Source organism: Castor canadensis, chromosome 5, assembly GCF_047511655.1.
Source record: "Castor canadensis chromosome 5, mCasCan1.hap1v2, whole genome shotgun sequence".
Taxonomy (NCBI): Eukaryota; Metazoa; Chordata; class Mammalia; order Rodentia; family Castoridae; genus Castor; species Castor canadensis.
In genome coordinates this window covers 143,488,962-143,515,898 of record NC_133390.1, presented here as the reverse complement: position 1 = coordinate 143,515,898, position 26,937 = coordinate 143,488,962, and the positions used below count along the sequence as shown (strand labels likewise).

General features: G+C 35.7%; 1 protein-coding gene and 1 pseudogene across 5 annotated transcripts in view; both read right to left on the bottom strand.

Annotated features, from left to right (window-relative positions):
* Positions 1-26,937, bottom strand: part of Tasp1 (taspase 1) — a 257,045-nt gene that overhangs the window by 218,348 nt on the left and 11,760 nt on the right. For all 5 annotated transcript variants that reach the window (XR_012448167.1, XM_074074333.1, XM_074074332.1 and 2 more), the window contains exons 2-4: positions 26,604-26,819; positions 24,470-24,537; positions 20,137-20,205 (exon numbers count right to left, since the gene is read on the bottom strand). Coding sequence is in view for 4 of the 5 variants with exons in the window: in XM_074074333.1 (XP_073930434.1) it covers positions 20,137-20,205; positions 24,470-24,537; positions 26,604-26,748 (282 nt within the window). In the remaining variant the exon portion in view is untranslated. The remainder of the gene's footprint in view (positions 1-20,136; positions 20,206-24,469; positions 24,538-26,603; positions 26,820-26,937) is intronic.
* On the bottom strand, positions 11,073-20,124 carry LOC141423362 (10 kDa heat shock protein, mitochondrial pseudogene; annotated as a pseudogene).

The window sequence follows — 26,937 nt, the reverse complement described above, 5'->3', positions numbered from 1 at the left end:
CAAATACCAAAATCCACTATACTCAGTCCTTTAATAAATTTGCATAGGGACTGGAGATGTAGTTCAGTGGTAGAGCACTTGTTTAGCATGCATGAGGCCCTTGGTTCAATCCCCAATATCATAAAAAATAAAGGAGAGGGGAGAGGGAAGAGGGGAGAAGGGTAGTGAGAGAGAGAGACAGACAAAACCAACTCATGAAAACTGAGTGATATATATTTGCCAGGCATTGTAGCACAATCCTCAAATTCCAGCACTGAGGAGGCCGAAGCAAGAGGATGACGATTTCAAGGCCAGCCTGGGCCATATAGAGAGACCCTGTTTCAATAAACCAAAAAAGTAAATAAATAAAATAGCATAGAGTGAACAAAGGTGATTAAGGTGAAGGAACATGGTTAATGGACTTCATATACCTACATGTAATAAAACAAAGAAACCTCTCACAATTGTTTGAAGTGGGGTGGGGAAGAAGTCAAGGGGGAGTGGCAGTAGGGGTGATCTAACCAATGCACAATATAAGCTTATTTGGAATTGTCACAATGAGTCCCTCTATACAACAAATATAAACTAATAAAACAATTTTAATTAAAAAATTAAAAATAGCATAGTCTTTGCATATAAGCTACACACATCTTCCCATATACTTCAACTCATCTCTAGATTACTTATATACCTAAATATAATGTAAATGCTCTGTAAATAGTTGTTACACTTCATTATTTAGGGAATGACAAGAATAAAATCTATACATGTGCAGTACAGATGCAATGTTTTTGGAATATTTTCAATCTGTGATTGGCTGAATCCAAGGATACAGAACCCATGGATACAGAGACTGACTTTACATTAAATAGCATCTTAGATAACAGTAAATGTGATGATGAAAAAAAAAGGTTATAAAAGACCATAGCAATAATTATTTTTTCTTTTGTTTGTTAAACATAATTTTGGACTTACAGAAAACTGTAATAGCCTAGTATCCACAATATATAAAGAACTACATCTTCAATGACCAAAAAACCCCAGTTTTAAAAATGGGCAAAGGACTTAACAGACATGAACAGACATTTCCCCAGAGACATACAAGTGGCAATGAGCACATAAAAATATGTTCAACATCACCTTCATCAGGGAAATCAAAATAAAAACCATAATGAGGTACCACTTCACACCCATAAAGATGGTCATAAAGACAAAAACAGAAAATAACGAGGTTGGAAAGCATACAGTAAAATTACAACCTTCACGCATTGTTGATGGTAATGGTGGTTCCACAAAAAGTTAAAGATAGAATTATATGTGACCTGGGAAATCCACTGATAGCTATATACCCAAAAGAATTAAGAACAAATACTCAAATACTTGCATAGAAATGTTCACAGCAACATAATTCACAGAAGCCAAAAGATGAAAACAACCACAATGTCCATCAATGAATGAATGGATAAAGACATTGTATTATATACATGAATAATGCTGAATATTCCTCCAGAACAGAAATTAAGTACTGATACATGCTACAAAGTGGATGCACAATCAAAAAAAAAAAAAAACCATAATGCTAATTGAAAAAAGGTCCCATAAAAGACATGATTCCATTGATGTGAATTATCCAGGATACATCCAAAGAGGCAGACAGCAGACTAGACATGCCAAAAGGTAGAAAAGGGGGTATGGTAAGTAACTGGCTAATGGGTATGAGGTTTCTTTTGGGAATGAGGTTTCTTTTGGGAAGATAAAAATATTTCGAATACAGAGAATGGTGGTTATACAACACTGTGAACACTTTCAATACCATGAATTATTCATTTTAAAACAACTTTATTATGTGATCTTCACCTTAAGAAAACAAAAAAGGCAGAAACAAAAGAACAGATGCTCTATGATTCCACTTATGTGAAGTTTTAAAATAGGCAAAATTAATATATGGTGGAGGGGGTGAATTCAAGTACAATATATTTGACAGTGTAAGAACTTTTGTAAATGCCACAATGTACTCCCAAAAAGTTGAATAGGATAAATTAATATTTACTCATTTCTTTTACAAAAGCATGTAAAGGGATATGTAACTCTTAAAAAAATTAATAAACAAGGCAATCAAAAAAAATTAATATATGGGAATAAAGGTCAAAATAGGTGTTACCCTGGGGTGACTGGAAGGGAGCACAGGGGGCCTTGTAGAAGACTGAAAACATTCTGTTTCCTCACCTGAGTGCTATGGTCACACTGAAAAATTCATAGGGCTCTCCCCTTGTAATACATGTGTATACTTTTCTGTATGAGTACTATACTCAATAAAATTCTGAAATGATATGTAAGATTTTTAAAATAAAAAATCAATTGAAAATTTTTTAAAGACTGTTACCATTGTGGGTCCAAAGAATCTCTCTATACTACTTCTTATGATGGCATGAATCTATAATTAGCTCAAAATAATCAATAAATGACAATTTCCATTCTCACACCCCCAAAGATTCTTAGGTCACATGAGTTGAAGACAGAGAATCCTCTTTAAAAAAAAAAAAAAGCTACTGCAACTAATTCTGATCCAGCTGTATCATATTTCCCACCTTGAGAAAATCCAATTTACATAAACTATGTAAGTTGTTTTACTTCACTTTGTCTTTCTTTTCAAACTCCATCTTGAAAAGGCTTGTAAAGTTATCTCTCTGCATCAGCACAAAGGAGACTGGAAGTAACAAAGCTGCAGACTACGAACGGCTGCAAAAGCTAACTGCTGTGGCACCAGAATTCACCTTTGAGAAAGACTTATAGATGGGTTGGAAAAAAATAACAAAATGGGAGAAACTGGAAAATGGACATAGAAAGCTCGCTATGCAATTGTTGCAGAAGCAGTCACCAATATTGTGTGTACATCAAGAATTTTCTTAGTATGTTTTCCATTAAAAAGTAATGGAATCTGGATAAGATAGATGATGTTGGAAGTGAAATACCCTTTAAGAGGTTAGTAAACCAAAGATTAGAAATCAATCCAACATGCTTAGTCTTATAGTACATTCTTTAGACAGAGTCTTGCCATGCAGTCCAGTTCTTGCATTACAGTCCAGGCTGGCATCAAACTCACCATCCTCTGGCCTCAGTCTGCCGAGTGCTGGGGTTACAGAAGTACACCACACTACACCAGGCTCATGGTAAGTTCTTCACCACAAACACTGAAAACAGTATTTTATTCCTGAAACTAGAAGTAAATAAAGGAACAATTCGGTTCAAGCTAAATTTGGGTCCCAAATATTTTGATCTGCCTTAGCTCCAGTTCAAAACTCTGGAATGATATACTTTGGAATTGGTTCAAATTACTTTGATGAAAAAAATTTAAGTCTTTAGTTTGACTTGAAATTCATTTTCAAAAATAATAAACTATTTTAGTGTTTAGAAATATCTGTTACAACAATTTGCTGCCTCTAGAGGATTAAAGTAATGTCAATTACATCACCGATTCATTTTCTTGGCCCTTACAACAAGATAAAAACTGGCATCTCTGTTCAAGAGTTACTTTCAGCTATACCTTAAACTGAAATATAATGCTAGTTATACGCAAAAGCTCGAACACTCCAGAGCCAGTTGTCACGAAGCTGTGGCAGACTCCGGCCCTGAAAGAATACATATTCCATGTGGCCACATCTCTTTTTGTCAGAAATTAGAAATCCAGATTTTTATATGACTCTTTTAATTTTTAAGTGTTGACAACAAATTCCAACTTTTACAAACTAGTTTATGGGCTAGTCAAGACATATGGTTGTCTCTTTTGCAACCTCTGGTAAACATCATTTTGTAGATTAAGGTCTCAGCTTCTGCTGAGCTTTGATAAATCTTCAATTTTTTACATAATACTGACTCCAGACAAAGTAGTTCTCTGACCCAAATGCCAGTCTTAACAAGTCATTATTTCATTATCATGCTTACTTGAAAACTTAAAACATATTGCTACCTAAAAAAGAAGATAATAGAGAAATGAGCCACTTAACTCTGTTGTAATCTAACAGCCATGACAACCCATCTTTACTAAGAAGAGAGAGCAAGGTTAGTGGTCAGAATGCCATTTATCTTCTGTTGAACAAATAGAATTTATAATATTTTTTTGCTCCTCCAGAATGAATTAGATGAGCTTTCTAGCCAAAATCTACAGAAAGGAGACTCATGAAGTATCATGGTATTTTTCTCAAATACCACTAGTACAGAAAATATCACCTATAACTTTATCCACTAGTGAACTATCTTTATCAAGATGATCAGAGAAAATAGGATATTCTTCTTGAAACTAGTAACTTATAGCAAAAAATAAATAAATAAATACAAAACATACATAAAGGTACATGGGAGGAGGGAGAGGACATCAATAGGTCAGATAGCATGCAAAAAAATGACAAAAAGATAATCAGGTAAAATAATTATAGGAACAGAAGTTGACTCTTATGTTCTTTTTTGTTTATCCCTATGTTTTTTTTTTTTGGGGGAAGGGGGGTACTGGGCATTGAATTCAGGGTCTCATGCTTGCTAGGCAAGTGCTCTGTAACTTGAGCCATGCTCATAGTTCTTTTGCTTATAGGTTGTTTTTTCAGATAAGGTTTTACACTAACTGCCCAGGCTGCCCTTGAACCATGATCCTCCTACCTCCATCTCCCAAGTAATTGAGATTCTGTACAGGCTTAATGTGAACTTTAATAACTTCAAAACCCCAAAATTTCTTTGGGGTACTGCCTGTTTTTAGAGTTATTCTTTTTTTTTTTTTTTTTTTGTGGGACTGGGGTTTGAACTCAGGCCTTCGAGTTTGCCAAGCAGACCTTCTACCACTTGAGCCACAACTTTAGTTCATTTTGCTCTAGGTATTTTGGAAATGGGGTCTTAGAACTATTTGCCCAGGCTGGCCTTAAACCATGATTCTCCCAATCTCAGCCTCCCAAGTACCTAGGGTTACAGATCTAAGCCACCATTGCCTGGCTAGAGTTATTTTTAAAAACTCAGTCATGTAAGAACATTTTCATCAGAATACTGTCTAATTATAAACAATTAAGACACACTTTACTGACATACATATTATAATGTTAGGGTTTTTAGCCAAAGAGTAGAAAGTTCAATAATTAATGGACTTTAATAAGCTTCAGTAATTAACCAGAAAATATTTTTATTAGGCCCAAATGAGGTATCTGTCATTTATTAATACTGAATCACAGGGTGTACTTAAAAATTACAGGCTCAGTTTTCTGAAAAGGATTCCTAAGGAAGTAAGAAGCTTTCCATTTTTGTTCTACAACTGCTCCTTAACAACAGCAAGTATTCTTTCATTTTTGGCATTCTCTCTCTTCTCTCTTCCTTAGGACATATTTACAGATGCACTGGCTGCTTTACAGACATGCTAAAAGTTCTTGCTGTGGTTGATCAAAGTTGGAATGCCTAAGGAAATTACTCAGTTTAGACAGCCCAGATTGTATCTAGCCAAATAGTTATAGTGCTCTACTTTCAACATGTGTTAAAGTCATATTTTCGCTATGCTGAATATAAGTTGAGAACATTTGTTTGCATCACACTCTATGAACACTTGAGTCAAAATAGTATGTTGAATACCAAGGTTTATATCTGTGACAGTTCATTTTAACTGTTTGATTAAACAAAAGACAAAAAACTTCATTTAAAAAAAAAACCCTCAGACAGCAACATATGTACTAGGAAAGCACTTCTGTGATTTTTTTTTTGTGGACTGGAGTTCGAACTCAGGACTTGCCGATTGCAAAGCAGGCACTCTACCACTTGAAGCACTCCTTCAGTCCATTTTACTCTGGTTATTTTGGAGATACAGTCTCCGAAGCTATTTGCGCAGACTGGCCTCAAACCTCGATTAGCCCAATCTCAGTCTCCCAAGTAGCTCCCAAGTGTAAGCCACCAGCGCCCAACTTCTATGATCTTCTTAAGTACCCAAGATCTTCTGAAAATATCAGAAAACCTGGAACCAATGTTGATATTTGTTCATTAGCGCATTTATTGATCTGGCATAAAATAGTCTGTCAAAAAAATGGAACCATAGTTTTAATTTATTAAAATCTTTAATGAATATCTAATGAAAAACATCTGTACTCACCTCCTTTCTATTATTAATCTGCCTAATTTATAAGTAAACATAATTAAGCAGAAAAATGACATCACAGCAGTTTATTTTCAGTTTTTTAATTGAAAGCCACAGAATTGCAGTACAAAGAGTTACTTGTCAAACATAACACAAATCTCTAAAATAAAATATTGGCTTCAAGCGACTTGCACATATGAAATAGTTTTTTAAACTTTGTTTTAGTTGGATTCTTTATGATACCCAGGAAGAGTTTAGTGCACATGGTACCTGAAATTGTCCTTTCCACATGAGCTACCACAGAAAAGACAAATGTAGCTGTTTCATCAGTACTGCCAAATTTGGCAGCCACTTATACTTCTCTTCAAACTAAATAATTATATTTTTTATCCCACGTTGAAAATAATATGGAAATATCACTCAAAAAGAACCTATCAGACCATGGAATTACAATAATTTAAACTGTCCTGTGTTACAGTATTGCTGCCCTATGCTAAGGTATATGTGTATCACAAACTGTCAGGAAACTATAAACCATGCAATAGGCTAGACACTGAGTGAGAATTATTGCCAGTAAATACTGCTTGGAAGTAGGAATGGTGAAATAACTTTTGTCAACTGGGATGTCTAGAACTCACTTTTAAGCTGTTTTCTATAGGACATGAAATCTTTCTTTATTCTAACACTTAGGTAAAGTAGATGGATAGATATTTGGATAGATGCACATACTCAGATAATGAGAATAATTTAAGCAATATTTTGTTCTATTTTGAAGCAAAATTTAGAATATGATTTCGATGAGATTCTTAAAAATTATGTAACAAGTTTCTTCCTCATTCTTTTTCAGATTCTGATTTAAGGCCTGGGTTTGAGAGATGCCACAAAAACATAAATCAAAGGGCAATCTTTTGGGGTTGGGATTTTAGATCAGTGGTAGAGTTTGCCTAGCAAATGTAACAACAACAAAAAAGACAGTCTTTCAAATTAAACATTATAGTACCAGTCTATGGTTAACACAGAAAAATCTTAGCTTAGTTTCTTCACTGCTAAAAGAAAAAAGAAATCCCAAAAACAATAAAAAAAATGTAGTTGAGACTATAAAATTAATGTCTCAAACACAAACGCATTAAAATAAACACAAATATACACATACACATACACATACACATACACATACACATACACAATGATTCAAAAATCCTAACACTATAAATCGTAGGGCCTAGAAAACTAATTATATCCCTTTTGTGTAGTACTCCTATGAATATAGGACTGGATATTTTATACTCAAAGCTAATCAAGGGTCCATTTCTGTGGTGCCCTTTGGTGTGTATGAAAGGCTGGTGCTCATCCTGGGAAGCATGATTAATTCACACAATTGTTTTTCAGTTCCCCTCCCCAAGAAAACTTTCCTGAGGTTTATCTTCCCAGTTTAATAGGTCAAAAATCAACATTACTGAGTTCCAATCTTTTTTAATTTCTTTACTGGTCAGAGTTTCAATTTCTTTCAATTTACATATCTTCTAATTACCAGACTGAGTGGTAAATGATACCATGGTGAAAATTCAACTGCATACAGTGCTCAATTGTCTATTCCAATTAATTCTATTACAGCATCAGCCCAAATACACCTGAAAGAATCTGGTTTGTTGAAACTCTTTCTAAAATATAATGTACTTTAGAAATTTAATAAATATGCTGATAACAGCTAATACTCTGTCTATATATTAACATATAATCTTCACAGCAAATAAAGGAGATAGCTACTATTTTTCCCTTCATTTTACTAAGAATATGATCATTTTCTTCAGATTAACTGATTTATTCAAAGTGAAAACGATGGTAAGTTCAAGTGAAGACTGGAACTCAACACTCTGAGTTCACTCAGGGAACTACTATGGTATGTGGTATGTCCAGTCTGCGGCTTTATGTTTATGTGCCCCTTAATTATTTAACATCTTACAATACCTGAGAACCACCATTATGGACATTAATTCCTGTTGGAAAATTGTATAAATAAAGCAGATGTGAGATGGTACGACTCAAATGCAGTGTCTGCCGCTCAAGCACAAAGTCCTGAGTTCAAACCCTAGTACTGCCAATAAATAAATAAATAAGATACAAATGCCTGGATCAGGGTTAACACCTGACACAGGTTTAAAGGGCTGGCAGAGTAGCTCAGGTGGTAGTGTCTGTCTAGAATATGGGAAGCCCTAAGTTCAAACCCCAGTACCACAAAAATAATAATAATAATAATAATTTTTAAAATCAATAAAGCAGACATGAGAGACTGAGTAAAGGGCATGTGGTAGGGAAGGTGAGCTCAATTAGGGGTTGAGCACAATTAATTTAGAGTTTTTAATAAAAGTATAAAGAAGAAAGAATACAATTAACAAGTATTCCTACCATTAGTAACATTTGAAAGGATGTTTTTCAGGTCTTTCTATATAATATAGATGCATTTTAAAAATTTAAAGGCAGTTTGTAATACAGAAATTAAATGGGTTCTTAAAAAGAAACTCAGCTTCCACATCCTCAAAATGAGCACACAGCTAGAACTCATACTTAATGACATAGTGAGCTACCTCAGACAAAGTACTAAGATGCTTAGCATACAGAAGTACTCCACAAAAGTTCAATTTTGTTATTAGAATCAATTATATTTAGCATTTTTTGAAAGTGATACTGGGGTTTGAACTCAGGGCCTCATGCTAGTTAGGCAGGTGCTTTTAAGCTTAAGCCACTCCACCAGCCTACACTTAGCATTTTCACCCTTCTTTCTTGCCCAAGTCTAGACCATGAGCACTTTCTCACTGTATTGCTCTTCAAAATCAATTTTTAAAGGAGTATTAGAAATTTAATGTTTTCTCTTTTTTTTATTTTAAATATGCTATAATAAATATGCTATAACAAATGTGCTCATATGATATGTAACATATTATATATAATATATATACACACACTTACATTCAAAAGTCTAATAGTCTAAATTGTTTCCACATACTCAAAATACAGGATTACCACCAATGCTACCATACTGCCATATGTTCCTTTAAATAGCTCAAAACTGAATTCAAAATGTAGTATATTCCTGAGAGTAACATCTCCCAGAGAAAAATAAAGACATGAACAACGTGACATGCTCCTCAGGAACTGCTAAGTCTGAACAAATATCCTACCAGATTCATCCAAGTTGAAACATCTAATGAAATCCACATAGATCATCAATAAATGACTAGAAAAGGGTAAAACAATTCTTCACTCCTATCAGTACAAAGCAAAACATAACAAGCTCTGTACTTAACTGCTTTCACTCAAAAGCTAATGCATGGTTTTGATGCAATGTAAAGTTAATCTAAAATGTAAAATGTAATAATTGATTCAGCTTCCTTTTTATTCTTTAAAAAGAAGAAAAAAATAACTGCTTTTCTAATAAGCAGGTACTTTGTGCTAGACAGCACATTTCATTTCTAGAGTCTTAGAAAAAGAACGGATATACTTGATGAGTAAACAATCAGTAAGTTACAAGTTGCCCCTTAATACTAAAGGCAAGAATCAGTATCAGTACTCAAAAAAAAAAAAAAGTTTTAAAAGAGCGTAACTTACTTTTACTGTCCCAGGCTAACTGGGCTCTGTCTGGTGCTTCTTTGTCTGCACATGGCCACCCACAGCCTGTCTTCTAATTAAACCAATGCTGTAGCAGCAGAACAAGCAAACAAGTTGCCTCCCATCTGCGTACAGCTCTTCACGACACATTTCCCTTGGTCAGAAGGTGGAAATTCTTGGGAGAGGTGATTTTCTCTGCCTCTTCACAAGAAGAACATGGATACTGGGCTGGATACAACTCCATGAAGTGTAACTGTGTGTGTACACCTCAAAAAATAAAACAAAAAAATGCAGAGAAACATAAAGACTCCATAAACAGCTAGAATACAGAAATACCGGAGCACCACTGGAAATACTGCTAAACAGACAGGCAAAATAGGGTATCTGAATTAATCAATGATATCAAGTTACAAAAAAAAAAAAAAAAGGAAAAAGAACACCTAAAGTCAAAACTCAAATTTCATGCAATGAAATCATGGCAAGTACTACAAGGAAAAAAAGGTAAATCTTTTATTTCACATACATAAAAAATCACTCCCCTCCCACGTTACAAAGAAGAAACACTACTATGAATGGAAGAGAAAACTGAGACTTTCAAGGCCTAAAATTGGACTCACCAACCACATCATAGTTAATGGGCACTCATGTATATGTGAGCTGAAAGCATCCAGCTGACTTTCTAATGTGTTCAGCAGCCCTGTGGGGGAGGGGAAGAGGAAGAGGGAGTGAGGGGCCACTGAAATACGCAGCTTCCCTCTACCTAAAAAAGAGGAATTCTGCAAATAAAAAAGTGCAGTAAAGTGGAGATGCTCATTTACTTAAAAATTTTAACTTCCTAACAAAACAGAAATGACCTTACAGCAGATGCACCCTCTTTCTTGCAATAAAAGTCAAACAAATGAAGTGAGGTGGAGAATAGGGTAGGGATGGTAATGCATCTACTCTCAAAGAAACCCACAAGCAAGTTTGGGGAAAGAAAGGGGGAATATTATATCAGCCCTCCTCCATGTCTCTTTCCATCCTAGGGATGCCCATGTGCCAACAAGACACACAATCTCTATGACCATTAAGCATTTTAGAGACTGGTAGGTTTTAGGTATTTTCTCCATCCCCCAGAGGCACACAGTTCCAAACAGAAGTTCCAGGCCAACTCCTGAAACTGAACAGAGGCCCTACTGAACAGTGATTGACATTCTGAAGATTCTGTTTAAAGAAATGCATACAGAACAGGTTCCAGGTACAAGAAGATATACAGATACAGACAAATGTACAACAATAGTAAATATAATAATGTAAATATTTAATAGTGCAATTACCTACTTTCTTTCTTTCATACCCAAAATACCAGCCATCTGGATAAGAAGTTAGTTCTTAAAAGACTTTCCTAGAGTTTATAAGCAAACAAAATACTGGATTACACAAAGATCCAAAGAAAATGGACTGTTTTTAGCAGAATGATATAAAAATCTGTGCCTAGTACAATCTGCTCTATAAACACTAAAGCATTTGGACAATAAATCAGTTTCAACCATGAGTTACCATCTCCTGTAATCAAAAGGAGCCTTAAAGGATGAATCAAGTCAACCAAAAAACTGTAGGGTCCAATTAGAATACATAAGTTCAACAAAACATTTTCAGTTTTGTTTTGTTTTACATTGCTGAGGATCAAACCCAGGACTATGTGTGTGCTAAGCGTGTGTTCTGCCACTGATCAACACTCCCAGCCCAAAACAACATTTTTAGCAAAGGAGCCTATGTAACTTGCCTTTCACTATGCAAAACTGAAAAGCTAGCTTATCAGTATTCTTAATGCACACAATTCCACCTACCATAATAACCAGTTTTAAAATGAAATGACCAAAATTTCTCAAAGATTATAATAAGATCTTCAAAATATCTGCCAGATTCATCAATTTTTTTATACACCTCCTAAAAGTTTATCATCCACATTTCATTAATTATTCCTTATTAGATCTTTTAAACCACATCTTTGTACTTTTGTAGAAAAACACCAATATACAAAGGGTGCTTCAGTATTTTTATGAGTAGTTAAGCTTTCAATCAGAATCCATGAAACATACCTTATACTTTTTCCTAAGAAAATAGTGGTATAATGACTCACTCAAATCTATAACCAATTTTCTCAGAAAAAAATACACATTGAAAGCTATACCGTGTGAAATATGCAAAATAATGGCCTGGTATTTTAAATTCTATCACGATCTGAACCAAAACTATTTCAAAGCAGCAAAGAAATCAAATGACTCCCAAATGTATTGTCCCAGATATGAAGACCAAATTGTTCCACAATATTAGTCTTCTCTATTGAAGTGAAATCAGAATTGTACTACCCAAAGAATAAAATTCACTTTCTCATTGGTTAGAAGGATAATATAGAAAAGTTATACAGTCTGGTGCCGGTGGCTCATGGCTATAATCCTAGCTACTTGGGAGGCTGAGATTGGGAGAATCTCAGTTTGAGGCCAGCCCAGGCAAATAGTTCGAGAGACTCCATCTCCAAAATAACCAGACTAAAATAGACTGGAGGTATGGCTGAAGTGGTAGAGTGCCTGCTTTCCAAGCATAAAACAGAGGTTTGATCAAGGGGACAAATCAGTTTAACAATGTTATCACCAAAATATGATCTATAAACTGACCTTTCTATTTCCTTCCCTACTTTTTGAAGACAAACAAAATTTGGGTCATGTTTTCATTTTCACACCGTAGAATACCTCATATAGGAATGGCCATCCTCCTTTCCAAAACCCTGATGGGAGAAGCTGGTCAGACTAATAGGCAAGGACTTAGATTACTCTGTCCCTGCTTTATGTAAATGAAAAAAAAACACCCCTCTCTGGTGTCTAGAAGTGGTAGTATTAGAACAATACTAGTCTTCATGGTGGACTAGGAAAAAATGATTATCAGTTTTAAGAAAAATGCAAAAATGATGGGTCTGGGGGCCTGCATAAGTTATATGCAAAACTTTCTTTAACTCACCTTGCCTCTTCCTCTTCTACTGTATTGAGTTGATATCAGTGTATTTTCCCTATCTGAGAAAGTTCAATTCATCACATTTTTTGAAATACAAAGTAAGGTCAGATACCTTACTAGCCAATAATGACCATTAGCCATGTTCATTTTAGTAATTTCAACCAATAGGTAGTAGAGTGTTCAAGGAATTCAAACCAATTTTAGCATCTGCCTAAGTAATAATCTAACAAGCATGTTTAAATAATATCATTTCTGTATTTTTTTTCAGTTTAGGTATCATTGGTTTATTATAAAAGGGAGACATATGGAAATTATCTACATGATGAAAGATTTCAGGACCTCACTGGAATGGGCAGCTTCATGTGATGTCAACTCAGTGATTTATTTCAGCCTACATACTTTCCAAGAATGTCACCATCTCTAAATAAGAAATAACCCTTATCATCTAGAACTACTTTGGTGCCTCCATATTCTGGCAGAAGAACTCATCTCCAACTTGTACACTAACAGGTTGGATCTCTCCATCCTTTCCTTTGGAGCCTGATCCCACGGCCACACAACTGTTGCTTGTAACACTTTTCCTTGAGATTTTTCTGGAAGCATAATGCCACCTTTAGTTACCATTTGGGCTGCATTCCTTTCTACCAATACTCAGTCAAACAGCGGAAGAAACTTTCTAAATGCTTTTCCTGCCATGACTCACGCCACTGCAGCTCGGACCCCACTCTCGCGCCACCACTGAAAGGCAATATCATTTCTTTCATCAAATAGTATATCCCTGCCTGCAATTTCAGCATTTGGGAGGCTGAGGCAAGAGGATCATGAGCAAAGCCAGCCTGGGCTACATAGCAAGTTCTAGGCCAGGTGGACACCACAGCAAGACCCTACCTGGGAGGGAGGAGCAGAGAGAATCCAGTGGAAGCAGGCCCCACCCTTTATCCCTCAAAATTAAAAAATATAATGCAAAACAAACAAACAAAAAGTCTATCTTAAACCAGGCTTGATGGTGCATGCCTACAATCCCAGAACTCAGGAGGCTAAGGTAGCAATTTGAGGCCAGGGAGATTCTGTCTCAGATGGTACATAGATACATAGACAGATAGATAGATGATTGATAGATTGATAGATGAGAGACAGAGAGAGAGAGAGAGAGAGAGAGAGAGAGAGAGAGAATTGTATTCCAAATTCAAAGGGGAAAGCAAGATGGCTCAATAAACAGGATAATACTTAACTGACTACAGACTGAGCAAAACTAGCCAGACACTGGTGGCTCAGCTGGTAATCCTAGCTCCTTGGGAGGCTGAGATCAGGAGAATTGCAGTTTGAGGCCAGCCTGACCAAATAGCTCATGAGATACCCCCATCTCCAAAATAACCTGAGAAAAATGGACTAGAGGTGTGGCTCAAGTGGTAGAGTGCCTGCTTTGCAAGCTCAAAGGCCTGAGTTCAAACCCTAACCAATCAAAAAATAAAATTGGCCAAGCCAGGCACCTGTGACTCACACCTGTAATCCTAGCTACTCAGGAGGCAGAGACCAGAGGATCATGGTTTGAAGCCAGCCCAGGAAATAGTTCATGAGACCCTATCTTAAAAAGGAAAAAATGGGTTGGTGGAGTGGCTCAAGGTGAAGGCCCTGAGTTCAAGTCCCAGTACAGAAAAAAAAAAATTGGCCCAAACTGAACATAAGTGTTCACTGTCAAAATAATATAAATCATGTTCTTGGATTCTTCACAGTACTGTTCAGTAGGCAGACAAGACTAAATATTATTATTTATATACTCTCAGTACGGAAAACGTTAGAATCCAATTTTCTCATATCTTTCCATTGACCCAAACAATTCCAATACTTCTTCAACTTAAGTTTTGTTTTGTTTTGTTTTGTTTTGTTTTGCTTTTTTTGTGGGGAGGTGACAGTGGGGCATGAATGCAGGGACACATGCTTGCTAGACAGGCACTCTTACCATTTGAGCCACTCTGCCAGGTAACTGAATTCTTCATTTGAAAACCTTTCCTGGTTTAATGTGAGAAAGCACTATTACACATGGTGGTGGAAACTGTAAGAGGCAGCACAAACATGACTTCCAACATAATTCTTAAGATTCAGGAAAATTCTTCCAGTTAGTGTACCCTTAGCCATTAAACACATACAATTTAATCAATGATATAATAGATGCCTATAATCCCAGCAGTAGGGAGGGTGAGGCAGGACTGTGAGTTTGAGGCCAGCCTGGATTACAAAGGAAATTCAAGGTCAGCCTGAGCTACATAGTGAGACCCTGTTGCCAAAAACCATTTTTAAAAAATAAATTATTAAAAATAATTTAAATTCTTACCCAAATTTAATAATTAAAGAGGGGAAGTAAACTAATCTCACTCAGGGTAGTATCATATACCACCAAGATCCATTTGACTTAGACCAATCAAAAATAATATAACACAATTAATTCAAAAATATATAACAACTTTTTAAAAAAATTTTTATCCATACTCTCAAAAAACATAGGTCATGTTTCAAAACTATGAATTCTACTTACTCATGAGTAACTCACTATTCCAAAATGTACTTTTTTAACTATTGGTAAGTAATCATTTAAAAGTAAGAGAAGAGTCAAAGGGTGGAAAAAGCTTTTCTAAGCCCTATGGACCCCAAGAACAGGCAAGAGTAGCTATACTCATATCTGACTAAAATCAGTCAAAGGGGACAAAGGAGGTCACTTCATATTAACTAAAGGAACAACACATCAAAAGGAAATATCAATTCTAAACATATATTCACCAAACACAGGGCACCCAACTACATTAAAAAAAAAAAAAAACTCTAATGGACCTAAGAGCACAGATAGACCCTAACATGATGATAGTGGGAGACTTGAATACCCCACTGACACCAATAGATATATCATTCAGACAAAACAATCAACACAGAAACTTCAGAAATATTATTATGGGCATAATAGACATCTACAAAGCATTTCAGTCAACAACCATGCAATACACATTCTTTACTGCAGCTCATGGAACTTTCTTCAAAATAGGTCATATTTTAGGACACAAAGCAAGTCTCAACAAATTTAAGAAAAGTGAGATAACCCCCTGTATCATTTCAGTTCACAATGGAATAAAACTAAACCTCAACAACAAAAGAAATCAGAGAAAATATTCAAACACATGGAACACACTGCTCAACGACCAGTGGGTGACCAAAGAAATAAGGGAAGAAATCAAAAAGTTCCTAGAATCTAATGAAAATGAATATACAACCTATCAGAATCTATGGGACATAGCAAAGGCCATGATAAGGGAAAAGTTTATAGCTATAAGTGCCTACATTAAAAAACAAAACAGGAACTTCTCAAATAAACAATATAATGATGCACCATAAGCTTCTAGAAAAACAAGAATAAACCAAACCCAACACTAACAGATAGAGAAATAGTAAAGAACAGTGCCAAGATCAATGAGATCAAGACCAAAAAAGTCTTTTTTTTTTTGTAGTCACACAAAGAATCAATAAAACAAAAGTTGGGGCTGGGGGAGTGGCTCAAGTGGTAGAGTGCCTGCCTAGCAGCATGAGGCCCTGAGTTCAAATTCCAGTACTACCAAAAAAAAAAAGTTAAAAAACAAAAAGTTGGTTGTTTGAAAAGATTAACAAGATCAACAAACCCTTAGCCAAAATGACAAAACAGAGTAAAGACCCAAATTAATAAAATCAAAGATGAAAAAGGGAACATAACCACAAATACTAATGTAATCCAGAGGATCATTACAGAATACTTTCAAAACTTATATTCAAGTAAACTGGAAAATCTGGATGAAATGGATAAATTTCTAGATGCATACAACCAACCAGAATTGAACCAAGAAGATATTAACCACCTAAATAGACATATAGCAAGCAATGAGGTTAAAGCAGTATTAAAGAGCCTCCCTACAAAGAATAGCCCAAGACCTGATGGGACTCACAGACAAATTTTACCAAACTTTTAAAGAATTTTAATACTCCTCAAACCTTTCCACAAAATAGAAAGAGAAGGAACACAACCACACTCATTCTATGAAGCTAACATTACACTCATTCCAAAACCCAATACAGATGCAACCAAAAAAGAAAATTATAGACCACTATCTTTAATGAATATAGACATAACAAAATACTGACAATCAGAATTCAACAATACATCAAAAAGATCATACACCATGATAAAGCTGATTTCATGTGGGAGAGGAAGAGGGCGAGGTAGGTAAGGGAGGGGGTGGGGGAAGGGGGGAGAAATGACCCAAACATTGTATGCACATATGAATAAAAGAAAAAAAAAAAGCTGGTTTCATTCCAGGAATGCAAGGATGCAAAATCAACTCAAAGTGGATCAAAGACCTTAATATAATTCCTGAAACTTTGAAACAACTACAGGAAAGAATGGGAAATACACTGAAACAGATAGGCATAGGGAATGACTTCATAAGCAGAACTCAATAGGCTCAACATCTAAGAGAAAGAATGAACAAATGGGACTGCATCAAACTAAAAGGCTTCTGCACAGCAAAAAAAAATACAGTCATTAGACTCAAGAGACTGCCCACAGAAAAGGAGAAAATCTTTGCTAGCTATTCATCTGATAAGGAACTAATATCCAGAATCTACAGGGAACTCAAAATACTCAACCCCCAAAGAATCAACATCCCAATGAAGAAATGGGCACATGAATTAAACAGAGAATTCTCAAAGGAAGAGTTAAAAATGGCCAGAAAATACATGAAGAAGTGTTCAACTTCCCTGACTACAAAAGAGATAAAAATCAAAGCTACGCTAAGATTTCATCTCACCCCAGTTATAGTAGCCATATTCAAGGACAATAACAACAATAAATGTTGGTGAGTATGTGGCAAAACAGGAACCCTAATACACTGTTGGTAGGAATGCAAAGTAGTACAACCATTCTGGAAAGCAGTATGGAAATTCCTCAAAAAGCTGAAGACTGAATTGCCATATGATCCAGTGACACCATTCCTGGGCATCTACTAAGGAACATAAGTCAGGATACAATAGAGACATTTGTACACCAATGTTCATCGCAGCAATATTCACAATAGCCAAGCTACTGAAACAACCCAGATATCCTGCAACTGATGAAGGATTCAAGAAAATGGGGTATATATACACACAACGGAGTTTTACTCGGTTTGAAGGTAAATGGATGCAACTGGAGGACATCACATTAAGTGAAGCAAACAAGGCTCAGAAAGACCAAGACCGCGTGTTTTCTCCCATACATGCAAGACATCCAAAAGATAAACATATACACAAAAACAAGCATGATCATGTACAAACTCATATGTAGAACATGTTTGTAATAGTGGAACTACTCTACGGAACTTGGGAAAGGAGGGAAAGGAAAAGAGAATGATAGAGCATCAACAACATCAAATAATATTTGTGAAGGTAGAGGGTATAAGAATATGTATTAAAAGCAGTTGAAAAATTGGGAATTGGAGGTGAAGGGTAAGGGAGAGCAATGGAAGGGGTTCAACAGACCAAAGTAGAATGTACTAACTGCAGGGATATACTGAGAAACCCCTTTGAACATGGACTTAAATATTAATAACAAAAGACAGAACTAGGGAGTTGAGGGGGAGAGATGGTGGGATGATCTAACCAATATAAGTACAATATAAGCCTATTTGGAATTGTCACAATGATTTCCCCCTGTATAATGAACATATCCTAATTTTTAAAATAAATAAATAAAAGTAGAGGGACCTGGTACAGTGGCTCAAGTGGTAGCCTGCCTAGCAAGCATGAAGCCCTGAGTTCAAACACCAGTACCACCAAAAAAAAAAAAAAAGAAACAAAAGTAGGTGGAAATTGAATCAAATATTCTACACATAAGTATGACTTGAAAAAATTATGCTTAAGATTTTTTTAAAACTAATTTTACTCAATTTTTGTATTGATAGTAGCCATTAGGGCACATGATCTACCCACTCATTAGCCTTCTTTCCTTAGACCCATACTGACTCTATATACTGGTAACTCAGGGTATCACCTTTGTCACAAAGGAGAGTAATTTTCAACTAACAAGTGCATTAAGCCAGATGAAAACCTCCTTCTGTATGTGCTTTGAGTAAAACACAATATACTTCTTTTATCCACAACATATAATTAACTTATGACATTCTAAAACCTGTCACTAATAGTGAACATAAATATTCTCCTACCTTTCATTTCCAAAGCAGTTCAAATAATAATAGTCATTGGATGCTTACTTTGTGCAACAAGGTAAACTAAGTAATCGGCATATATTAACTCAATCTTTATAACTCTATAAAGTAGGGATTATTATCATCAGAAATGGGAAAATTGAGTCAAGCACAAGTTGTTATATACTCAGGGACATGTGGCTAATATCTGGTAGAACAAGTAACAGATCCATCAGTCATAATAGGAGGGTACCACAAATCCCTATATCAGATCTCTCAGGGACCAAACTACAATAGAACTGATGCTCACCATATATGTTCATCTGCCTTGACTACATTAGCATGAAGTTGAAGGGGTTACTAGGAGAGACTAAAATATACAAAGCAATGATCAAAAGCACAGCTTCACAATTAAGCAATGGGGAATATACAGAAAACATGGCAAGTACTTTTAGTCAACTCCTGATCAATTTTCACAGGGAAAGGCATTTGAATAATGCCCTAACATGAAAGCTAGTCAATTTAGAAATGTCTACTTTAACTCTCACCTTCTCCCTCATAGTCATCACTACTTTATCTTCATGTCTTACTTTACCCAAGTAGTCTTCTTATCCAGGAAAGTATTCGTCTATAATAAACCTCTTAATTTGCATGACACATATCTATCTTCTTCAAATTTGTGTCTTCTGAAGGCCTCTGTAGCCCCTAAACAAACTCATCAAAGTTCCAGATTAAGAGAACTGAGAGATCCTCACTCTGTAACACAAAAACTATATAGAAAACCCAGATGACTCCCCACTCAACTCCTCAATGTCTACTGTAAACTGGGAACAAACCTAACAATCACACTGGAATAAGGGCACTTCACAGTATAGCCTTAGGGTACCTATCTGTTGTGCAGTGATGAAACTTGTCCTACTTTGGTACTTCTAGAAAGTTGGAAAGTTTTGTTGTGGTTTCTTTAAATAATAAAACATTTATCACTTTTAAGGAATCAATCTCAAGAATTTTCCTACTGAAAATGCTGAGGAAATTTAAATATTCAGTCATGTAGTCATGAATCTCACAAAAACCAAATTTACATTATTCAAAAAAGTCCCCAATGAAAGCAACAATCACAGCCTTTCTTCATAACTTTGTTAATATTGTTGGAAAACATTTGCTATATAGTTTATGGTTGACTAACTCCACAGTTTCATAACATTTAAAAACAAGGAACATAAACTCATAAATACTTTAGATCAAACATAAACAGAAAAGAAATACCTCAAGTTCTACCAGAGCTGCAGTTACTGCATCGGTCGCAAGAGCACCAGCCTGTAGCTTTTCAATTGCCTGTGAAACCAAGGAGAGAAATTATTCATTGGAAAAACACAACTTCTTAAACATATCCATAAACTTTCCAAAAGCTTTAAAAATGTAGATGTTTAGAGTTAATAAAATTTGGTCACTAATTCCATTCCATACTTCAAGACACATACTACTAAGATTTAAAACAACTGTTTATCTGCAGGTTAATTTATGATATAGCTCATTTAATATAATCCAATTTAAAGCAATGAATAAAATCTAGCCACTAACTGTAAGATGCAAAGAATTTAGTGTAAGGTAAAAAGCTTTGCTCATCACAGGGCAATTCAAAAGAGCCACAGAAATATTAATGTAGTGTGGTTAAAATATTTTGACAATTCATATTTTATACAGAGAACTGAATCTCAAACTAAGCTAATAACTTCTCCTCACACTGTTTCTACTCTCCCTGCCCACACCTATTAAAAAAAAAAAAAGCCAAATCTTCTGAACAACAAAAGAAATGGTCACTAAATTGAAGAGGCCACTCACAGACTGGGAGAAAATCTTTGCCAGCTATACATCTGACAAGGGGTTGATAACCAAAATATACAGGGAGCCCAAAAAACTAAACTTCCAAAAAAAATCAATGACCTAATGAAGAAATGGGCAAATGAACTGAAGAGAGTCTTTTCAAAGAAAGAAGGCCGAATGGCTAAAAAAACACCTGAAAAAATGCCCACCATCCCCGATCATAAAGGAATGCAAATCAAAACCACATTAAGATTCCACTCTATTCCTATTTGAATAGCTACCACCAAGAACACAAACAACAACAAATGTTGGCAAGGATACAAGGGAAAAAGGAACCCTCACACACTGCTGATGGGAATGTAAGTTAGTATAACCACTATGGAAAACAGTATAGAGGCTCCCTAAAAAACCAAAAAGAGACCTGTCATACAATCCAGCAATACCACTCCTAAGGATATACCTGAAAGGTTGTGAGTCAGTTTACAACAAAAGCACCTGTACATCCATGTTTATTACAGCACTATTCACAAAGCTAACCTATGGAAACAGACTAGATCCCTAAGAGTAAGAAAATGTAGTATTTATATACAATGGAATTTTACTCAGCCACAAAGAAGAATGAAATTTTGCAGGTAAATGGATAGAACTAGAGAACATCTTAAGTGAAGTTAGACAAGCTCAGAAGGCCAAAAGCCTCCTGTTCTCTCTCATTTGTAGAACAGATCTAATACAAATGTACCAGTATTATGAAACACTGGTCGTGCTAAGGGGCAGTCATGCACAAGAGAGTTACGAAAACTAGGAACTTGAATAGGGTTGATATATTCACTATACAAGAATAAATATAGAAATCTTTTTTTTTTTTTGTGGTACTGGGGCTTGAACTAAGGACCTTCAACTTGAGCCACTCCACTAGCCCTGTTTTGTTGTTGTTGTTTTGTGAAGGGAAGGGTCTCGAACTATTAGCCAGGGCTGGCTTCAAACTGCGATCCTCCTGATCTTTGCCTCTTGAGTAGCTAGGATTACAGGTGTGAGCCACTTGCACTGGCAAATATAGAAATCTTAAACTGACTGAAACTAACATAAGAAAGGGACTAAGGTAGAAATGAAGAAAATTAGAGGAGATAAACCAATTGAGGTTATAATACATACAAACATGGAAATATCACAAGGAAACTCCCCGTGTAGCTAGCTAAAATGTCATGTTTTTCATTTTATCTTTTCCCTTTTTTTCTCTTACAAAATCAGAGAACAGGAGGGCAGAACAAGTCCTGCCCAGGGGGGAGGGCTGGCATCCATGGGAGGGGGTAGGTGTTTGGGAAAGGGAGTAGGTGGGAGAATACGGTACAATAAAACCTGTTCATGTAGGTAAATGCAAAAATAATACCTGCCTGTTAAAACTACTCCAAGAATCAAGGGAGGGAGAGTTGAAGTAGAATGGTTGAGAAGGTGAACTCCTTTATATTTGATACATTGTAAAAACCTGTATAAATGCCACGATGTACCCCCACCCATCACAACAATAAAAATATTTTTAAAAAGCCAGTCTCTAGGTCACAGAGGCAGGTCAGAATCCTCAAGTAGAAGCATATATTCTTTATATTACAATATAAACTACAGAGAACAAAGGTCTACGAAAATCACCTTGCTTTCTAGGGCATAAATTAATAAAAGAAAGAGAGTGAAGGGAAACTGGTTTCCAAATGAACTATTAAAACTCCAATTTAATTAACAATGAGAAATCCCCAAAACTAAATATTTCTCAATAGACTTTTTTGGCGGTACTAGGGTTTGAAGTCAGGACCTCAAGTTTTCTAGACAATGGCTCTACTACTTGGTCATGCCCCCAGTCCTGTCATTCAACTTTCTATTTTATTTTATTTTCTCTCATTAAACTTTGAAGAAGCTAATTCATTACAGTGAATTGGATTATACAGTCCAAATGTATTAAATTTCTAGGATTATAGCTGTATAAATGTAAAGTATTTCTTTTCAGACAATGAAAAGATTTCACACTTGAAAAATTAAGAAAGGGCTGGTGGAGTGGCTCAAGTGACAGTATTGAAGTTGCTGATGATTCTAATCAGAAGACTTGGCCCTTGCACTCTGATGAGGAAGAATCCAAGCAGAACCCGTGGTGAGGGAAGTGAGGGAATACAGTTTTATTACGGGAAAGGGGGAAAGGGATTACAGGTGGGGTCCCTGCAAAGTGGAATGGAGGCACTGTATAAAGGAAAATAAAGGGGACAGATTTTATTTTAGGTCATTTTTATATCATCCTTAACTTGGAAGTTAAGAGAAAACTTGCATCACTCCCCATCTGGGAGGGCTCATGCATGCACCTCTGCTAATTCACAAATCTCCTGAATCCAATCTAAGTGGGAGGAATTTTCTACACTAATTTAACAAAGAATTTCCAGTTGAACTAGAGCACTCTGGGCTCAAGAGGGGACAAGGGTGGGGGGGTAGCAAGGGAGGAGTGAGGTTCTCTAAATCAAGATGTATGGTTTCTAAAAGTCCCAAACTCCCTCTGCCTCAGTAGAGCACCTGCCCAGCAAGTGTGAGATCCTGAGTTCGAACCCTAGTACCTTCAAAAAAAAAAGAAAAGGAAAAAATATAAAACAGCTGAGCAGACATTTAGCTTTATTATCATTAGAAAATAATAATAAGCCAAGCACCAGTGGCTCATGTCTATAGCAATCTTGGCTACTCAGGAGGCAGAGAAGAGGAGGATTGAGGTTCAAAGCCAGCCTGGGCAAACAGTTCTCAAGATCCTATCTTGATAAAAACCCATCACAAAAAAGGACTGGTGGAGTGGCTCAAGTTGTAATCCTTGAGTTCAAACCCCAGTGTCACCCCGCCCCCAGAAAAAGAAAATAAAAATAAAATCCCTGTAACAAAATGTTCTTATTCATTTATGGCATTCCATTCATAAGAAAAATTTTGGATCTGTAACAAAGTACAATTTTTCTTTTAAATGGTATGTAGATGTAAAGGAAAAGAGCTAAAAGAGACCTATATTAATTTGATCAGTATCCAATTGACATTCTATTTGCATAAAAAGTAATGAAACATTTGCCTATAAGAGTATATAGTATAAGCTGTATAGTGGGAGGGGGGTGGCCCAAATAATGTATACACATGTAACTAAATGTAAAAATGATAAATTAAAATTTAAAAAAGTATATAGGATGAAAATAAACAATATTTCTTCTGAGACCATTCCTGCCCCAACATTAAGTATTTAACAATTTAGGAAAACCTCAACAACCAAGGGGCGGGGCGGGCCACAACTGAGTAAAAGGGCAAATCAAAACCCAGGAATAACAATAACTTTGGTATGATACAAACTACATGACAAAAAGCAGAAGGATAAAGTCAAGAAAAGGTAAGAAAAACACCCATTTTAATTTTATTATTTTTTTTTCTTCCCTTCATGAAAAGACATTGGCTGCTTTTAAGCAGTTTTTTCTACTCCTTCTATCAGAGGTCAGTGCCTCTGCAAAGATTATAAAAGATATGATTATGATCATGCACCCACAGTTCCAAAAATATAAACTTCAATCTAGGGAAGCAGAAGGAAGAGCTCAGCATCACTCAGAAAATTAAAAACATAGAGCAAAGCAAAATGAAACCCACAAATATAAGCAAAATAACATTTTCGAACCCAAACAAAGAATGTCCCATAAATAAAATCTTAAAATTATGAATTTAAAAGTAACGCTGCTTTGTGTCCAAAACTGAAACACTTAAATCACACACATTCTGTTCATACCTTCTGACAAGCTCTTCTGCATACATGTTTATATTCCTTGGCCTTGGATTCAGAATGATAACCTGCACCTATAGCAGAAAAATTAAAACCAAGTCTTAGTTATCATTAAACTATCAGAGACTGACAATGTAAGTAGTCCATACCAACTAATGTAGTCCAGTAAAAATAAAACTATGCCCAAACTGCATGAAGTTTTAAAAATCAAACAGATTCTTTCTCTATCTTGAGCATTTTTAATACCATGCCCTATATCCTTGCTCAAAAATTCTTTTCCTGACAGAGGTCCTAGAAATAGTTCATGTCCCCAAGAAGGCTTAACCAAAGTCACTTCCCATTTCTTTTCATGAACCTCAAAGTTGGGAATTCTTTTAGTCTAAAGTTGATAACCCAGGATGTGTCAGGAACAGAGTCCCATGGAGCTCCTCTTTGTTGACCTTTTGAAAGCCCAAGTATTTGAGAAACTCCTTTTTAGAATCCAAAAATTCTTAAGAATATCTTCATAAAGCTAGGTAGTTTCTACAAAGGAAAAAAAAGAAAACTATTGAGGGGTCTGACATCCCACCTATCTACAACAACCACCAATAGCACAACTCCCACCAAAACACTCTACTTTCTCTCTCACCCTGGAATGTAGCACAGAATGTCTTTGAACCTCAGTAACAGCACATTCATAGCTGTCTATTAGAAATTATGGGGTTCCTGTCTCTTAATCAAATACCCAAGAACTTACTCAAAAGAATGACTCTGAATAAATTTGTTTGCCTAAATAGTTTGTACATATGCATGTAAATGGAAAAATGAGACCTGCTGAAACTATTCAGGAATGGGGGGAGGCAGGATAAAGAATGATGGAGGGGGTGAATTCAACTATGATATATTTGATACATTGTAAAAACTTCTGTAAATGCCACAATGTACCCCTACCACAACAATAAAAAAAAATTGTCTAAAAGGACTCATCCCTCCTTAGTGATTTGAGGATAATCTAAACAAGAAAGAAACAAAGATAAGAGCCCTTAACCTCTCTTCATGACTAACCCTCTAATTGAAGTTCTTAAACATAGTACTGAACTACCTGATCCTCCCAGACAAAGCCCCACAGAGGTCTACCCTGAAGAAGACTGACTCCAGCAGGGAGTCCCTTGTTTATAGTATTAAGAAGATACAACAGAGTAAAACATTGCACCCCAAAATCTACTTCTTTAGCACATTTCAAGATGACAATTCAGAGGGACTACAGACACAGGAATAGAGGGAAGTAGACCAAGATCTGTGTCTATAGAGGACATCTATATTACTGAAGTAAGCAAGCTTCCTCTGAAGCCCTGGTATCCATCTACCTTACCTGGATCTAGAAGGGATCTTATCAAAACATTCCTGTGCAGAGACTGCCACAGGATGTCATATACAGTCTTCTGATGACCATTACTTAAGAGACTTTCTTTGCATAAGACATTTGTTCAAAAGATATTTCTTAGCCTCACCCTCTCATAACCTGTCTCTGCCTTCTTCTAGGAGTTTTAAGCCTCTATTTCTGGAGCTCAAAATGCTATTGAGGCTTCAAACATCTGACCCTCTGGGTTTCAAAATTTGTGTATGGCTCTAGTGCATATCTGCATGTTAATAAATTTGTTATGTGTTTTCTCCTGTACTCTATTGTCAGTTCATTCCATAGAGAGAATCATTGAATCTTTAGAGGGAAAAGAGAAAATTTTAAAACATCTCTTCAAAGCTGAACTAGCTCCAAAATTGTATAATTATACTCTGAGATATAATTATATCTTTTTTAGCTTTTACTGGGTTTCAGCAGAAGCTTTTCAGCAGCATTATTCTAAAAATCATAAACCAGAGCTTAAAAATTACTTTAGTTTTAACACTACTAATTTACATTTACCTATTATATGAGTAAAAGTAAATAACAGGGGAAAGGAGTGAAGAAAACACAGGAAGAATTATTATTATAAGATCTTTCAACTGGGGAGTAGAAGGGTCCTCAGTACATTAATGTCAAACAATTTCTTTGATTCCTCTCTAGCAGATGTGAAACACAATTCTCAGTGAACTTCAAGGCAAGAGAAGGAAAATTCAACATTATTTTTATTTTCAGCTTCCAACTTACTCATGAAGGTCTTACCTGCATGCACCAACACAAAGCCCCCTCGTTTCTCTTTATAGGACTGCTTTGTTTCCAATTCTTTGGCTGTTATTTTAACAGCTGAAGCCTGAGATGATTTTGAAGGCAGCCCTTCTCCAGAACTCATCCCCTTCTCCATGGTCATTCTCCAAGATTATCATCTTCTATTAGGAAAAGAGCATATTTCTATCGGAAAAACAACTGCAGCAAATTACCCTAGAGAAAAGCAGGCAAAAATGGTATGATTTCTTTCCAGCAGTATGAATATTACTTGCAAAAATTCATGAAAGATGATTTTCAAAACAGCTAGTTTTAAAGTTGTTTAATGGGATAA